The 17,058-nt window shown below is 36.5% G+C and overlaps 2 protein-coding genes across 2 annotated transcripts; both read left to right on the top strand.

The window, feature by feature from the left end:
- Positions 1-1,557: 1,557 nt before the first annotated feature.
- On the top strand, positions 1,558-12,868 carry LOC132281502 (jacalin-related lectin 3-like). The gene is made up of 5 exons (XM_059783202.1): positions 1,558-1,764; positions 2,885-3,325; positions 3,628-3,684; positions 10,722-10,820; positions 12,656-12,868. Exons 1-5 carry the CDS (start codon positions 1,558-1,560, stop codon positions 12,866-12,868), a joined length of 1,017 nt encoding a protein of 338 aa, XP_059639185.1.
- A 1,197-nt stretch (positions 12,869-14,065) lies between these two features.
- Positions 14,066-14,785, top strand: LOC132281503 (uncharacterized). Its single transcript, XM_059783203.1, has one exon. The coding sequence runs from the start codon at positions 14,066-14,068 to the stop codon at positions 14,783-14,785; it is 720 nt and encodes a 239-aa protein (XP_059639186.1).
- Positions 14,786-17,058: the final 2,273 nt, after the last annotated feature.

Genomic DNA, 17,058 nt, shown 5'->3' on the forward strand with positions numbered 1-17,058 from the left:
CTTTTGGCTTTTCAAAAATTTTTTTTTTCCTGTACGATATATATATTTTTATTTCCTTTAAAATATGTATAATGTCAACAATTATAAATGTTGGCAATATAGATGTTGTATTTTATTTATTTATTTGTTAAAATATGCATAATATCAATAAATAAATATTTTTCATCAACAATATGAAAAATACATTTTATTTAATTGCTCCATTCAATTACACCGAATTCAAACATCTTCATCAACAAATTAATTCCACAAATGTTTCATTAAATTTATCAAGAAAATATAATTTTTAGTGAACAATTAAACTTTTTTTTTACTAACCGTTTGAAATATAGTCGTTGAAAATTTAATTTTATTATTCAAAAAATTATAATTTTTAATAAATTAATAAAAAATAATAATTAAATAATAAAGTAGAGATCGGAACAATGAGCTACACAACAGAATGAAGGAATCTCCTAAAAGTAGGTGGCTTTTCCCTTCTTTGTGATCTTAAATGGGTATGTTACATACGTACATGCATAATTATTCGACAAGATAATATTATTTTAAGATGTGCATTCAAAGAGATGGCTCACTATTAATTTATTATTTTTAGATGTGCATTCAAAGAGGTGGCTCACTATTAATTTATTTTTATCTTTTTTCTTCCAGAAGTTGTCACTATTAATTAATTGAGTAATGAGTAAAACAAATTTGACTCATTTTATATTAATAGAGGCTGATCACATTGCTAGTATGGACAATATTGTTTATCATTTTGGTTTGATAATATTTTAGTTTTTTCACTTCTTGATACTCCCAAGACTAACTCATGGACAATATAAATACCCATGTCATCTTAACTTTGATTTCAAGACTACTGTTCCTTCTTTTCCTAGTAGCTAATGTTCATTTTGTTCCCTTCATCTCTGTTCTAGACACTAGACAGTTCTTTCTCCGAGTGTTTTTTTTTTTGTAGTGTTCGTCTCCTTCCACTCCTACTGTCAGCATTTCTCATCTCTTCTTTTTTGGTATGTAAGTATTTATTTTCCATCTTTTTGGCTATTATTACATCTGCAACCTTTTTCTTTTCCACTTTTGTTTTATTTTTTCTTTATTTTTCCTAAAAAAAAGTTACACATCAGCAGCAATTATATATATAGCAAGAGATGAGTAAGTAATTAATTGTCCTTCATATTCAAGTATCAAGAGAAAAATAACAGGGAGTTGTGATTTGTTGATCAAAATCCAGATGCTAGATAGTGTAATCGGACTTTTGTCTCCATTTCTTTATCACATATAAAAGGGAAAACTAATTTCATTTGCAGTTCTGCCCATGCACATCATTAAATGCTTTACTTTCGATTCCATTGGTAACTGGTTCATAAGTGAAGGAACTGTATTTCTCAGCAAACAGTTATGCCTTTCTACTTGTTCTTGAATTGCATACTTAAACAAATAATGTGTGCGTGTATATATATATATATATATATATATATATATATATAATCTTTTTAATTTAATTAATTTCTCATGGAAATTTGAAGTACTAAACTTATCTATAGCTTTAAGGACTCCATGGCAAATGAGCAGACAATTACTTGCGGGCCATTTGGCGGTCCAGGGACAACAGCCACCTCATGGGATGACAAAACCTACACCACAGTAAGGGAAGTAATTTTACATGCCGGAACGGAAATACATTCCATTCAATTAGTCTATGATAATCAAGGAAAACCAGTATACGGACAACAACATGGTTCTGTAGGCGGAACCCTGTACAAGGTAAATATAAGTATATATATGTAATTTGATTTTCAAATATGCAAATCATGTACAAATTTATAGGATTCTATATTTGTGCCTCTCATGTTTTGGAAAGCTAGCTAATTAGCTAGACAACATAACATCTCACAAAAAAATTAAATTAAATTCATTACCAACTATACCACATTACGTGTGTCCGTATATTATGAAGAAAGAAATAAAATAGAAGGAAAAATGATAATTAAACTTAGTGAGTAAAATGATTTAAACAAATCTAGTAATTAAGCTAGCCACATTGGCATTTCAAAGTTTCAAAAGTTTAAGTGACATTCACATTCACACTAACGAAAGCTACATCATTAATTAATCAAATCCTCGATTCTTTCAGTCTGTTTGTTGTCCCAAATGTTGGTTGTTATATTTTTCAAGTATTTATCTTTATTATATTATTTGATTAGTAAGTATATCATTTTGGAGTGAATTTTATTTTAATTTTTTTTTCTTTTGATTTGAATAATTCAATAATTATTATGTTAGTTGTTTTTTTTTTTTTTTTTTTTTTTTTTTTTTTTTTTTTTTTTTTTCAAATATACAATGCTCCCTTTGAATTGAAATCCTCACTCCCTTAATAAATATATATCTTAGTACTCCACAATTCACATTATGAAGCATAAAACTATGTATACATATTTTAATGTACAAACCTCTAAATTTGAGACCAGAATTTTATTTCGTCCTAGGTCCTGTTACGAACTGATTTTGATTCGATTATTCAGCTTTGCCTTCAAATGTTTGACCCATTTTTATCTTTTAGATCTTGGACCCAAATTATTGTCTCTATTTTAACCCCATTTTGTGGTGGTATGAGAAAACACTAAAGACTAAATAGAGAATTTGAGGGACAAAAGTTTTTTTTATTTATTATTTATTTTTTTATTTTATTTATTGGGTAAGTGAAAATAGATAAAGATTGTCAACTTTGAAAACTTGTAATCTCCATCATCTTTTTTGCATAGTGAAATATTTTTGTTGATCTTCATTATGAATGTTATATTTTTATGTATTTTTTCTGTTGCGTTTGTGGTTTAGCAATTTGTCGTAATACCTAATGTTATCATTGATAATTGAAATCTTACAGGTGTCATTAGCTTATCCTGGGGAGTACCTCGTTTCAATATCAGGGCACTTTGGTCAATGTATTTATAATAATAAAAAATACGTTGTTCTGAAATCTCTTATATTTCATAGCAATACAAAGCAACATGGACCATATGGTCCCCAAGAAGGAAGCCGTTTTCTAGGTCCCTTACCAATAGGCAAGATTGTTGGATTCTTTGGAAAGAAGGGTGGTCGTTTGGATTCAATTGGAGTATATGTTAAGCCATTCCCAACTAGAATAACTGTTGGTCCATTTGGAACTACTGGTGGACAACAATGGGACGATGGAACCTACAGCACAGTAAGGGAAATAATTATAAACGCCGGAGCGTTAATTGATTCCATCCAAGTTGTCTATGATAGTGAAGGAAAGCCAGTGATGGGAGAAATGCATGGTAGTAAAAGCGGAAACCAACACAGGGTAATATCTATATATATATATATATATATATATTTGTGTGTGTGTGTGCGCGCACGCAATTTGATTTTTAAATGTGTGACTCATGCACAAATTCGTTTTATTTTATATTTGTCATACCTCTCATGTTGTGTGAAAACTAGCTAGCTAGACAACATAACATCTATTTAAAAAAACATATTATAATAATAATGAATTTATCCTCTTTTTCTTGTTGAAGATTTTAATACTTGATCTTTCATTTATACAAGTATATATGAATGCCATGCGCACTAACCCTTCCTTTACCATTATAATTTATGTAGGTCATATTAGACTACCCAGATGAATTTTTGGTTTCATTTTCTGGGTACTACGGGCAGGTAGATAAAATGATTATTATCCGGTCACTTGGATTTCAAAGCAACAAAAGAACGTTTGGACCATTTGGCACGGAGGATGTAGAAAAATTTCAATTCTCATATGGTACTTGTGGTAAGATTATCGGATTCCACGGAAGGTCTGACAAGTATCTTACTTCCATTGGAGCATATCTTGTCAATTGAGAATGAAATTTAGACAATGATCAAGCCACCTCTTATGAGTCTTTAAATCATTAATAATTTAATTGCATCTGCATTCCATGCAGTTATAATAATGGATGCTCTGTGTAGTCCTTAAAGGTTGGTGAAAGTGGTTAGGGCGACACAAACTAGTGTATGTGTTCATGATTTAAAGTAATTTTCATGTTATTTTTCTGAAAGTTTGAGTTGTTAATGTATTTTGTTTAACTATGTCAATCCAGTGATAGTATATTTATGTTTTTTTCTGGTGTTCCTTATAATAAATTGGTGGTTGTACTTGCAAAAGAAGAATCTTGTTGGTTGTGAAAAAAATATGCTCTCTATTTGGATTGGTAAATCACTATATGACATTGAATCATTTGGATCTATTCTGTAGATGGATACTATAAAAATCATTTGCCTTTATCCATTATTCCAAACTATGTTTATAGCCATAATATATCGTTGATACCTCGAAGAGGAAAATATATATTTAATATTAAAGCTATGTTTGGTTGCACCGAATTGAAATGAGGATAGGATTGCAATTTCATGGTATTACATGTAATTTAATAATATAAATCCATGGATCTAAATGCATAAATCCAATTAGGAGACATGCCCAGATATAGAAACTATATTTGAAGAAAACTACAACGGAAATGATCTTCAACCCTCTCATATGCCTACAAAACTGGATAATAGACTCCAGGATTTCATTTACTTATATAGTGAGGGTTGTGACCATTTCAATAGTTACGTGAAGAGATGTGTTGTGATGACCCTGTGGGCGGGTGTGCCGTGGGCGAGTGCGAGAGATACTGTCAAGCTATCACACTGGCGAGCTACGGGTGCACAGTCCCACATCGCCTGGGTAGAGGAAAGGTGAAGTGCTTATATGTAAGTATGTCACCTCTAATTGGTATGAGGCCTTTTGGGGTGAAGCCCAAGAGTAAAATCGTGCGGGCTTAGGCCCAAAGCGGACAATATCATACCATGTGGTGGAGTGGATCGTTACAAATGGTATCAGAGCCTGACCCAGCCGGAAGTGTGCCGGCGGGGACGTCGGGCCTCCAAGGGGGGTGGATTGTGATGACCCTGTGGGCGGGTGTGCCATGGGCGAGTGCGAGAGACACTGTCAGGCTACCACACTGGCGAGTTACGGGTGTACAGTCCCACATCGCCTGGGTAGAGGAAAGGTGAAGTGCTTATATGTAAGTGTGTCACCTCCAATTGGTATGAGGCCTTTTGGGGTGAAGCCCAAGAGCAAAATCGTGCGGGCTTAGGCCCAAAGCGGACAATATCATACCATGTGGTGGAGTGGGTCGTTACATGTGTTGGTTCCATCAACCAACACAACTCTTTATATATACATATGTGACTATTCATTCAAATTAGTAGCACCTTTAAGGATTAATATGATGTAACACACCTATATTAAATACATGGATAATTATATATTAATTAATTATAGTTAGACTATTATTTTTACTTACATTTTCCCACTTAGTTTAATAATAATTAATTTCGATCACTTCAAGATCAAAATGATCATAAGTATTGTACTCCAGAAATAAATCCATATATTTATAAGAAACACTTCTATCATTCAATTTGGAGTACCTTCGAGTCTACTAATATGGTATCAAGGGTATCATTATTTCATTAGTGATATAAGACACCAATGGTCACTGTTACTAACACACTCAACTCCAGAGTCACATATATACCGTATATGCATATATTTAACACATTATTCATGCCATACATTGATCCTACCATTGTGGAAATAGTGTTAACGAGGGGTGCGGAAGTTATTAGTTGATTTTAATTCTGATTAACTCTTTAATGACCTAGATCTGATTATTAGGTCAACTTGCTCAATTTATGATTGATTAAATTATATGATCAATTTAAACATTCACAATCATAAATATAAATACTGTAAAGTAAAGCAAGTTAAGTTTAGAGAGATTGCACCAGGATTTTTAGCAAGGAAATTGATGAGTGCTGAGTATATGCATATTCGAGCCCCTAAATATACGAATGTTAAGGCCTAAAGTGATACTTCTATTCATAGTTAGACTGATTTATGTTTAATGTATGTTTACAGGTTCTTTCCTAGAGAAATGGTTAAAACTGGGACTTTATGATGATATCAAAGCTTTCAGAGTCGTTTCGGTCATTTAGAGCAAGCCGAGAGCTTAATGGTGAAGCTTAAAGAAATTCAAGCCCTAGAGCTCGAGCCCAAGTATTGAGGCTCAAGCATCACAACAAAGAAAAAGAAAAGTTAACAAGGCAGAGAAGCTCGAGCCTTGTACTTTGGTGCTCGAGCCCCAACTTAGGGTGCTCGAGCCTTGACCCTCAAGCTCAAGCATGAGGCGTTGAAAGTTGAAGAGTTTATTTTAAGTGAAAGACTATGCTCCCAGGTCTCGAGCCTTGACCCTCAAGCTCGAGCATGAGGCGTTGGAAGTTGAAGAAATGATTTTAATTAAAAGGCTATGCTCCCAGGTCTCGTGCCTCACCTTCAGGATCGAGCACTATCCATTGAAGCTCAAGCCTGGAGTCCCAAATGCTCGAGCCTGGTACCTAGTGCTCGAGCCCATAAAGCTTGGATTGAACAATGTTAAAAGATTTCAATCCCAAAAATATTCTAAGCGTTGAAGAAAAAATTGCTTCAGAAAATAGTTGAAGAAAATTGACTAACTGTCAAAGTGAAGATCGAGCACCAATTCTTGAAGCTCGAGCATCAATCCAGAGAAGCTCGAGCCTTGTTCCTAAAGCTCAAGCCTGAACCTTAAAGCTCGAGCCTCTGTTCCTAAAGCTCGAGCCTTCTATGATATGTCAGATTTAAAGTACAAGATTACTCTCTTTATCAGCCGTATCTCTTCTCAGATGGGCCAGTAGACCTAAAAGCCCACCAGGTCCTCATTTTCTTCTATAAAAGAAGGTGTAAGCCTTGATAGAGGAGGTCCAAAATTTCAAGTTCTTTTTAAGGTGTTATTCAGAAGGCTGGTGGCGTGGTGACTTTTAGGGTTCCTACAACCTTGAAAGTAAAGATCCTGAGAAGAGAAGTGTCGTCCGTGACGATGGAGACAACTCTAACACAGATGACATCCGACATCATTATAAGTAGCTAATTCCTCTCTTAGGGCACTGATGTAACCCAATCTAGTATTATGGTTTGATTGTTTTAACTCTGGGATTTTATTTTATTATATTATGTTTACTTGATTATATGACTATGAGTAATTGAGACAACTCAATTGGTTTTCATACTTTAGTAGATTATAAACTGTTATTCCCTTGTCTTAGATATAATGGTTTATTGTCTATTCTCAACCTATCTTGTTGTGCGGTATCTGGCGGAGCCCTGCTGGACACAAGAATAAAGGTCATATAATGGTATTCTAATGCTTAGGAAAGGTGGATTGTTTACAAAATAGTTAGAGTAGTTAGAGTAGGTAGGTGGATAGTCCGCGCTAACCGCAGATAGGTTATAGTTAACTGAATTTTGTAGAACATCTTTCTTTAAAACCTGAATTGAACGAATGTTATTGAGTTCAATTCATTTGAAAAACATAAGTGTTAAATCCCCAGAATTGGAGTAGTTAACCATAGTATGATGATTGTGGTGAAGTAAAAGCTCTAAGATGTCTATCTCTAATTACTTAGTTTAATATTTCAGTTTAATTTTAGTTTGTTTTTAATTGTGACAACCAACAAACTTTCCAACCAAGTTACCTGTAAACCATAAAATGAAATTAAAGACTAAATATAAATCTCATCTCCTTATAGGTTCAACGTCTCTTTCTATAGCACTATTCTACACGGAATTGCCCTATTGCGAGTGGTAAAATTAGACATGGTCAATTTTTGGCGTCGTTGCCGGGGAGATTAGTTTTTTATTTAGTTTTTATTAGTTTAAGTTGGTTTACCAGTCTTCAGACTTTCTGATATCTCACCTTAATTCTTTTTCTTTTCAGGTACAAATTAGTAATGAGGACAAAGATGCTTAAGGGATAAAACGCTTCGGTTTATTAAACCTTTTGTGAGTTTTTATTGTTTTCTGCTACTTAGAATATTTTATTGTTACTACTGTTAGGATTAGTGGAACTAGTACATGTTAACTCGCCATAATCGGACAACACCTTTAGTGCATGATCTTGAAATAGAGAGAACTTTTAAACAGTTAAGAAAGCTTAAAAGACATTTGAATTCTATAGGAAGTTCGTCTGATAATATGGTTGATCAATGTAACACATTGGGTAATAATGGTAATGGTAATGAAGAACAGGATTTGCCTATACCTCCACCACAACCACAATGCTGATGCAACCCATTTTGAGATCAAGCCTGCTATGATCCACATGCTTCCTACCTTCCATGGGTATGCAATAGAGGATTCTTATAAGCACTTGGACGTGTTTTTGGAATTGTGTTCAACTACCAAGTTGACCACTCTTACCAATGATTCATTCAGAATGAGTTTTTTCCAAATCTCTCTGAAGGACAAAGCAAGAACTTAGTTAAAGTCCCTTTCAACAAATTCCATATCTACATGGGACACGTTGCAACAGGAGTTCTTGAAGAAATACTACACTATGTGTAAAACCACACAAATGAGAAGAAAAATTATGGCATTTTCCCAAATCGCGGGAGAACAGCTCCATGATGCATGGGAGAGATATAATGATCTTCTAAGAAAGTGTCCATACCATGATATTGCTCAATAGCACTTAATACAGATATTCTATGATAATCTTACAGATTCTTATGGAAACATGGTAGATGCATCCAGTAATGGAGCTTTTTTGCGTAAGAGTCTGGCTGACGCTTAGGAACTGTTTGAGGCCCTAAGTGAAACTTAGTGCAACATGCTTCTTCTTCTAGGTTTAGGTCTTCACCTGGAATGCATAAGGTTAAAAAACTTTATGAGGTAGATAAATTTAGTGAGTTAGCCACTCAAATAGAAGCCTTTAACCATAGGTTTGATTAAATCTTATCATCTGGCTTTACTTCTATTGCTAATCCACAAATTGCCTTGCCAAAGAAGGTTTGTTCAATCTGTGTTAATCCCAATTATTTTGCTAACACTTGCCCTATGTTGGGACAATCATCTGAGATCCCACAGGAGTAAGTGAATACTGCATTCTCTAGACCAGCTTATAATCTATATTCTTCTACATATAATCCTGGCTAGAGAGATCATCATAATATACATAGCGTAATCAAAATCAAGGAACCACTGTTCCTCAATCAAAGGGGCAGTATAAAAATTCATCCAATCCTATGCTATAAAATAATTCTTTCAACCAATCTGGTATTTACCGTCCACCTCAGTTTAGGAATCAACCCACTCAAGCTCCAAATTTTCCACCTCTTCCTAGAAATTCTGCTTTTAAGGAACAAGTACTCAATGCTCTTGTTGATCTTAAAGCCAATGCCCAACTTCTTAATACTCATTCTCAAGCAATAGCAAAGCTAGAGGCACAAGTTGGGCAAATAGCCAGTACTTTATCTCAAAGAGAGGATGAAAAGCTGCCTAGTCAGCCAATAGCCAACTCAAAAGGGCAGACTTACATGATTGATGAAACCAATTCCTCAGGTATTCATTATGAGTAAGCTCAGGCTATCACTACATTGAGGAGTGGAAAAGTGGTTGATAACCAAGTTGAAAAAGGTCAGGAGGAAAAAGAAAGGCTTAAGATTCCCATTATTCCTGTCATTCATAATCCACATCCCAATGATGTTTCTTCAAATTCTATTCCACAATCCACAAGAGGAGTTGAAGGTGGAGTCACTTCTTCATCTACTCCTAACCCTGAGATAGCTTATGAGCCAAAAACGCATTATCCGGAACATCTCAAAGAACCCTCCCACTTTGGTAAACGAGGAGAGAAAATTCAAAATATGATGGAGGTCTTTAAATAGGTCAAAATCAATCTTCCTCTACTCGATACTATAAAACAAATTCCAGCCTACTCCAAATTTCTAAAGGACTTGTGTACTCTAAAAAGAAAATCCAAAAGCCAAGTTCCTATAATACCTCTAATTTTAAAAGGATAGTCTCGGCATTTTAATTATTATTTTTTTTCATTTTATTTGATTATTTGGCATTTTTATTTGCTTATTTGCTTAATTATTTTAATTGTGGTGATTTAATTGAATTAATTGTATTATTTGTTTTATTTGTTTGAGTTAATGCTTTAAATTGTTAATGTTTTAAATTGTCTTATTTATTTATTTAAATGACTTAGTTGATTGTATTCGTTGTATTAGTTTTATTAATTGTTAAAATATAGTTTGGGTTTTATTTTTCTGTTTAAGTAATTAAGTTTTAGCCGACTTAGATATTGAATGAGTGTTTTCTTTTCTCGTCTCTAAATTAAATTGGATTTAGGGTTGGTATTATTTCTTAAGCCTATAAATAGAACAGTAGGTCTACCAAGGGTTTTTGAGACCCCAATTCACGTACTGGAAGTAGAGTGAAATAGAGAGAGACTTGAGTGAAACAGAGAGGAACCTAGGGTTTGGTAAAGGGGTGTTGTTCATGGGTTGAACCAAGGAAGAACAACAAGGAGTTAGAACAGTGAAGGTTCGCCGAAGAATTTAGGAAGACGACGTTGAGATTTTGAACCGAAATCTCAAAAGGCAAGTTCTATTCCTAACTCTCTCCCTTTGACTCGTGTTCTTTACATGCCTAACACAATTCCAGGAATAAATAAACATTAAAATTAATCTGGTTTGCATGTTTGATTTGCTTTAAACAGTACGTGTCCATAAATTGTTAATTGCTCGTTTTAAATTCTTCTTGCATAATTCATGATTTAATTGACGTCGATTAATGAATAAAGAATTTAATTGGTTCTGGAACACACTGGAACATAGTTCAGACACCTAGGAACTCTAGGAATGGAGGACAGAGGATCAGGAAGTCGCCGGAGGTGAAGCAGGTGAGGGAAACGGGTGAAAGCCGGCTCCTAGTTGAAGGGAGCCGGCGGCTCCATGAAACTTGGAGGCGGCTCCTTCTTCAAGGGAGCCTACTCCATCAGTTTTTATTTTTATTTTTATTTTTGTGTTCCAGCGACTATTTTTGCTTCGGGACTTAAATCTTGAAGGTTATAGGTTCAGTTAGAAGCTGTATTGGGGGTAGTCAGAGATGTCCTAAGCTTTATTAAAACTTTCGAGAGAAGATTAATGCAAAACAAATCAACTGATGTTTATACTTCGACATTAGACAATGTTTAAATAAATTAGTTTACTATTTCTGGATGGAAAGGATTTTAAATTGCTTAATTTTAGGATAGCTATTCTCAGTGATGATTTTTCAGTTAATCATGTTCCAGTGTTATAAAATAAGTATGCGAATTCATATATATTCTATTATACTTATTTGGAATTAATTGGTTTGCTGTTTCTGGATGGAAATGATTTTAAATTGCTTAATCTTAGGATAATAATACTCATTGATGATTTTTTAGTTAATTATGTTCTAGTGTTATAAAATAAGTATGTGAAGTTATATGTTTTATTATGCTTACTTATAATTAATTAGTTTACATGTATGATCTGCATTATCAATTATTGGACTTTACGAAGTAGTATCGAATAAGCATGTTAATTTACAAAATTTTATCATGCTTAGTATGGAACAATTGATGTTTATATTTAATATTTTATTGTCGATTATTAAATATATGGATTAGTTAATAGTTACATTTATTATTTGTATTATCAATTACTGGATGTATAGATTTTATGCACCGGAATGGGACGGTGGCATACTAGGGATGGATTAGCTCGAAACGCTAAGTCCTACCTATACTAGAATAAGGGAACAGATTATAAAAATAAAATCCTACTTATATGTAAGTCAATACAGCTGAAGAAGCTGAACGACTAACTGGATTTCTTATGGTTAGATGTGATAGGACTTTAAATACATATTTATGGTACCGCGATATGAGCTTGAGTCTTAGAGCCGACGGTTAGGGAGCGTATATCCAGTAGGATGCGTAGCTGGATATGATAGGTTGAGGTATACCCTATTAGGCTTAGGTACTCATGCCCACTCAGGTGCGTTTTGCATGTTGCCTTCTTTTCAGGTTGAGACCCCCTTCATAGTCCAGTGAAAGTCCTAGTGTGGATATATATATGTACGGACTACATAGCCATTGTTGAGTTATTTAGGATGTATATGCATATTGGGTCTCTGCTTGGATTGTAGTAGGATGGAACTTGTTCGTGGGCCTAACCCACTTCTATTTTTCAGGAGTTCGTCAGTTCCAAGTGTAAAGATTGTTTGTGCTGAGCAGAGATAGTCACTCATTCCTCCGATGACGTAGGATCTCATTTGATGTCTTAGCTTTGGATTTTAGTTCAGTAGTGTGGAGAGAAAAAAAAAACCACGCTAATCACAAAACACCACGTGGCGGCAAAAGGCAGCCCACAACCAAGTTAAAAAAGCTGGAAGCCCATAATCAGATATAAGCCCAGCAAAGGAAGGCCTATTTAATATAAAGGCTAAATGGACAGGCCCAATCTTGACAAGGCCCAAACTCCATAACGCCCGTAATAATTTTGAATGCACGATCTGTAGGTGTAATTACCCACTTTTGGGAATAAAAGCCAAGATTCGGCTCCATGTAAATTCCTAAGCAAAAATACTTATAAATAGAGCCTGAACAAAGGTGAAGAGCATCAAACTCTCAATATTACTACTATCTCAAAGATTTGCCTATTCCTTTCTTGATTTTTTCTGTGTGCTCTCCACAATTGATCTCTTTAGGTGTTCGGGTGTAAAATATTGCACCCATACTTAGGGGCCGTCTGTGGGAACTTCGATACAAAAAGTCCGTTCCTTATCCCTTGCATACAACATCACTCCAGAATGACAACAGAGCCAGACACTATTCAACCGCAGCAACAGGAGACCATGCAGAAGATACGCGAAGAAATGCAAGCACAACTGGACGTCCTGCGACAAGTAAATGAAGCTTAGGCTCAAGAAACTAGCGTGGCACAAATCAGCACTCTGCGCAGAGAAAACGAAAGACTCCGAGGCAACGCTCGGTGGAATGAACAGCCGAACGACCCTCGGCCCGAACGCGAGAACAAAGATCCCCCCATGGAGCCAGGCAATGATAATCCACCTCACCAACAGAAGGCTTCACGCCAACAACTCAATAGAACACTGGAGGACATCAACGATGCCACAAGTCAATCCCGTACCTTAGGGAACTCCAATATTGGGGGGCCTCGAGTCACCAAAGCCCATCCATTAGATAACGCGGATTCAGGTAGAAAAGAAGTGTGGACCCCAGCAGCTTATCAGCCGTCTTCGAGGAACGACTTTATCACTAGGCTCCGGAAAGAAATTGACGAACGAATCAAAGGCTAAAGGCCCAAACGCCTGAAAACATGGCAAGAGAATTCACTGCATCAATAGTGAAAACCCCTTTCACAGATAAGATAGAACGGGTCGCAAGACCTAAGAAATTCACAATGCCCAAGTTCATCAAATTCAATGGGACTGGAGATCCCCTCCAGCACCTCAACCACTATACTCAGGAAATGACACTAGAGGCTCATAATGATTAATTCCATTTAGCCTGATGGGGGTGGCCCTAGAGTGGTTCAAGAATCGCCTGTGCAAGTCGATCCCAAACTTCGAGTCATTATGCGTTGCGTTCTTGGCCAGTATTGTGGAAATAAGAAACAGAAGAAAACCATTGCCAGTCTCTTTACGATTCGGCAGATGAGAGGAGAAGGCCTGTAAACCTTCCTCACCCGATTCAACATGGAGTTTTCGGGCATACCAGATTGTAATCAAGACACAGCCATAGAAGTGTTCAAGATAGCCATGGTGCAAGGCTCACATTTCCATTCTTTTCTGGTGAAGAAGACCCCAACTAACATGTCGGAGCTAAATTTGCGGGCACAAAAGTACATCAGACTTGAAGAAAATAAAATAACTAGATAGCAGAGAGCGACACTGGTCATAGTAGAGAATCGGCCGAAGGAGCGATTGAGCACCCTGAGGGCCCATCGGGAACCCCCGGCTATTGAGGGATGAGCCCCTGAAAAGAAATCCTAGACAACTGAAAGAGTCACGCCGCTCAAAGTAACATAGGCCAGACTGTACTAAGAGACCAAGGCAAGAAACATCTTCCAGATCCCACTACCAATCAGACATCTAATGGAGCAAAGAGACCAGAGTAAACACTGTGCTTTCCATAGTGATTTTGGTCACCTGACCAATGATTGCAGGAGCTTGAGAAGACAGGTGGAAGCGTTAATAGCCAAGGGCGAGTTAACTGAGTACTTGATTACCCCAGGGCAACAAAGGCAGCAAGATCGAGCCCGAGCAATTCCAAAAACCGTGGTAGAAAGCCATCATGTTCGGGTAATCAACACAATTTATGGCCATCCAGAAGAAGACGAGCAATCGAGAAATTCCTCCAGGATCCAACTCAAACAAGCCCATAAGCTGCGGAGGATTGGAGAAATCAATACCGTTGACTGCAAACCCAATCCAGCACAAGTTTCTTTTCATAAAGGGGATCTCAGAAGGGTGTTACACCCGTACGAAGACCCATTAGTAGTTAGTCTACTAGTGGCCAACTGTCTGGTCAGACGAGTACTGATTAACCCCGGCAGTAGCGCCAATATCATGACAAAGTGGACGTTCGATCAGTTAAAATTGGCTGCAGACCAGATTCATCCCACTAAAAACCCTTTGGTAGGATTCGATGGAAGAAGAGTAGAGCCCACATGTGTGATCACGCTATCAGTCACTGCTGCTAAAAGATCTTTGAAAGAGAACTTCGTGATTGTTGATATTCACCTGACCTACAATTTGCTAATGGGTCGAGGATGGATCCACTGTATGGAAGGAGTCCCATCAACCCTACACTAAGTCATGAGATGCATAAGCCCGAATGGTCAAGAGGTCATCAATATCTAGGGGGACCGGGGAACAGCGAAGGGGTGCTACCATACGATGGTTTATCCTTCCGATAAGGACAAGAAATTGTTGAAATAGCAATTACCGAGCTCTTCCCCTCCAAAAGAGACGGAGGAACCGGAAGAAGAGCATCTTACTGTAGAACCCCCAGAAGGTATGCAGATAGTCACAGGGGACAAGCTTAAGCTGACCTACATAGGGACTCTCCAGTCAATTCAGGAAAAGGAGGAGCTGATAGAAATCTTAAGGAAGAACACAGACGTCTTCGCTTGGAATCACTGGGACATGCCAAGAATTGACCCACGGAAGGCCTGTCACAGCCTGAACGTGGACCCCAGCCATCATCCGGTGAAATAAAAGCAAAGAAGGTTTGCCCCTGAAAGGAATAAAATCATTGCCGAAAAAGTCAATCGACTTTTAGAAGCAGGGTTCGTCAGAGAAGTCCAGTATCCTCAATGGTTGTCAAACGTGGTGGTTGTCCAGAAAAAGAATGGTAAATGGCGAGTATGTATTGACTTTACGAACCTGAACAAAGCATGTCCAAAAGATAGCTTCCCACTCCCTAAGATCGATCAGATGGTAGACGCTATGACTGTATATGAAAAACTGACTTTCCTTGATGCTTACTCGGGCTACAACCAAATCCCGATGAACCCTTCAAACGAAGAGAAGACTTCTTTCATCACCGAACGGAGGACCTATTGCTACAAGGTAATGCCCTTCAAGTTAAAAAATGCAGGAGCAACTTATCAGAGGCTGATCAATAAAATGTTCGAAGAACAGATCGGCTGAATGGTCGAAGCTTACATAGATGATATGGTTGTGAAAAGTAGAGTTAAAAAAATCATCGGCAACACCTATGATACCCCCGATTTCCGAATGCGGGTTGGCCAGGCCCACACCCGATTACCCGAGGATATCAAATTAAGTAGCAATAATCGAACACAGAATATAATTAAGGAAACAGGAAAAAATAAAACTGCTGAAAAGAAACTAGAATAATAATCCAAAACTGAAACCTCAAAATAAAATTTTATAAATAAAGTATTAATCTGATACATCCAACTTTTCCAATTCCAATACAACTCGGGAATCCATCTGGTGGACCCCTAATCAAAACCAATACTAGAAGGTGAACAACTGAAAAGAAGTCCACTGCTAAACCATGAAGAAATCTCCTACGTCGTCGGTAGAAAGAGTAGTCGTCTCTGCTCAGCATGAACAAGCTCTAAGACCTAGAACCGTTCGTTACCTGAAAAATAATAGTGGGTCAGGCCCACGAACAAGTTCTATCCTAACTACAATCTAAACAGAGACCCAATACGCAGATACATCCTAGATGTCCCAACCATATCTATGTAGTCCGTAATAGATAAATATATATATCCACACTACAGGACTCTCACTAAACTATACTGAGAGTCTCAACCTGAATAGAAGGCAACACGCAATACGCACCTGAGTGGGCATGACTACCTAAGTCTAACAGGGTATACCTCAACCAACATAGCTAGTTAAGCATCCTACTGCATATACGCACCCTAACCGTCGACTATGAGACTCAAGCTTATATCGCGGTACCATAATAATATATATAAAATCCGTTCACATTCATCCATAAGAAATCCAGTAAGTCGTTCGGTGTATTCAACCACACCGACACATTTATATAAAGAGGATTTTATTTAACAACCCGTACCCTTATTCCAAAATAGGTAGGATTTTAGCAACTGGTGCTAATCCAAACCTAGTATACCACTGTCCCATACCAGTGCATATAATCCTCCATATCCGTGTAAATTACAACAATTACATAATAGTTTAGCAATTTACAGTCCAAAACCATTCCAAATAATTGCAGAAGAGTATTTAGTATTTCAGCAATTTAAATCCAAAACCATGTAAATTTTAACCGATACATAACAGTTTAGTAATTTACAATCCAAAACCAAAATCCAAATAATTGCAGAAACGTATTTAAAGTTTCAGCAATTTAAATCCAAGAGTTAAACCATATAGTTGCAGGAAACAATTAATAATTCAGCAACTACCATCCAGAGCATGCATAGATCAAATCTAATATATCAATGACTCTATCATGCATTTAAAATAAATTCTATAATCATATTATAGTCCAATAAATCGGTACATTAATTTAAGCAATTTAATTCCTTCCATCCGGTAACAGCGTACTAAGTTGTATACTTGTATTTTGTCTTATCTTT

Source organism: Cornus florida, unplaced genomic scaffold (assembly GCF_030987335.1).
Source record: "Cornus florida cultivar Cherokee Brave unplaced genomic scaffold, ASM3098733v1 CherokeeBrave_3.0.0_Hap2_Chr11, whole genome shotgun sequence".
In the NCBI taxonomy this organism is placed as follows: domain Eukaryota; kingdom Viridiplantae; phylum Streptophyta; class Magnoliopsida; order Cornales; family Cornaceae; genus Cornus; species Cornus florida.

Bases quoted from the DNA above. Each gene is read 5' to 3' on its own strand.
- LOC132281502 (XM_059783202.1), top strand. From the start codon at position 1,558: ATGGCAAATGAGCAGACAATTACTTGCGGGCCATTTGGCGGTCCAGGG. The intron at 3,685-10,721 runs GTAGATAAAATG...TAATGAATAAAG, and splicing joins TTTCTGGGTACTACGGGCAG to AATTTAATTGGTTCTGGAAC. The intron at 10,821-12,655 runs GTGAGGGAAACG...TGATCTCTTTAG, and splicing joins AGTCGCCGGAGGTGAAGCAG to GTGTTCGGGTGTAAAATATT.
- LOC132281503 (XM_059783203.1), top strand. From the start codon at position 14,066: ATGGAGCAAAGAGACCAGAGTAAACACTGTGCTTTCCATAGTGATTTT.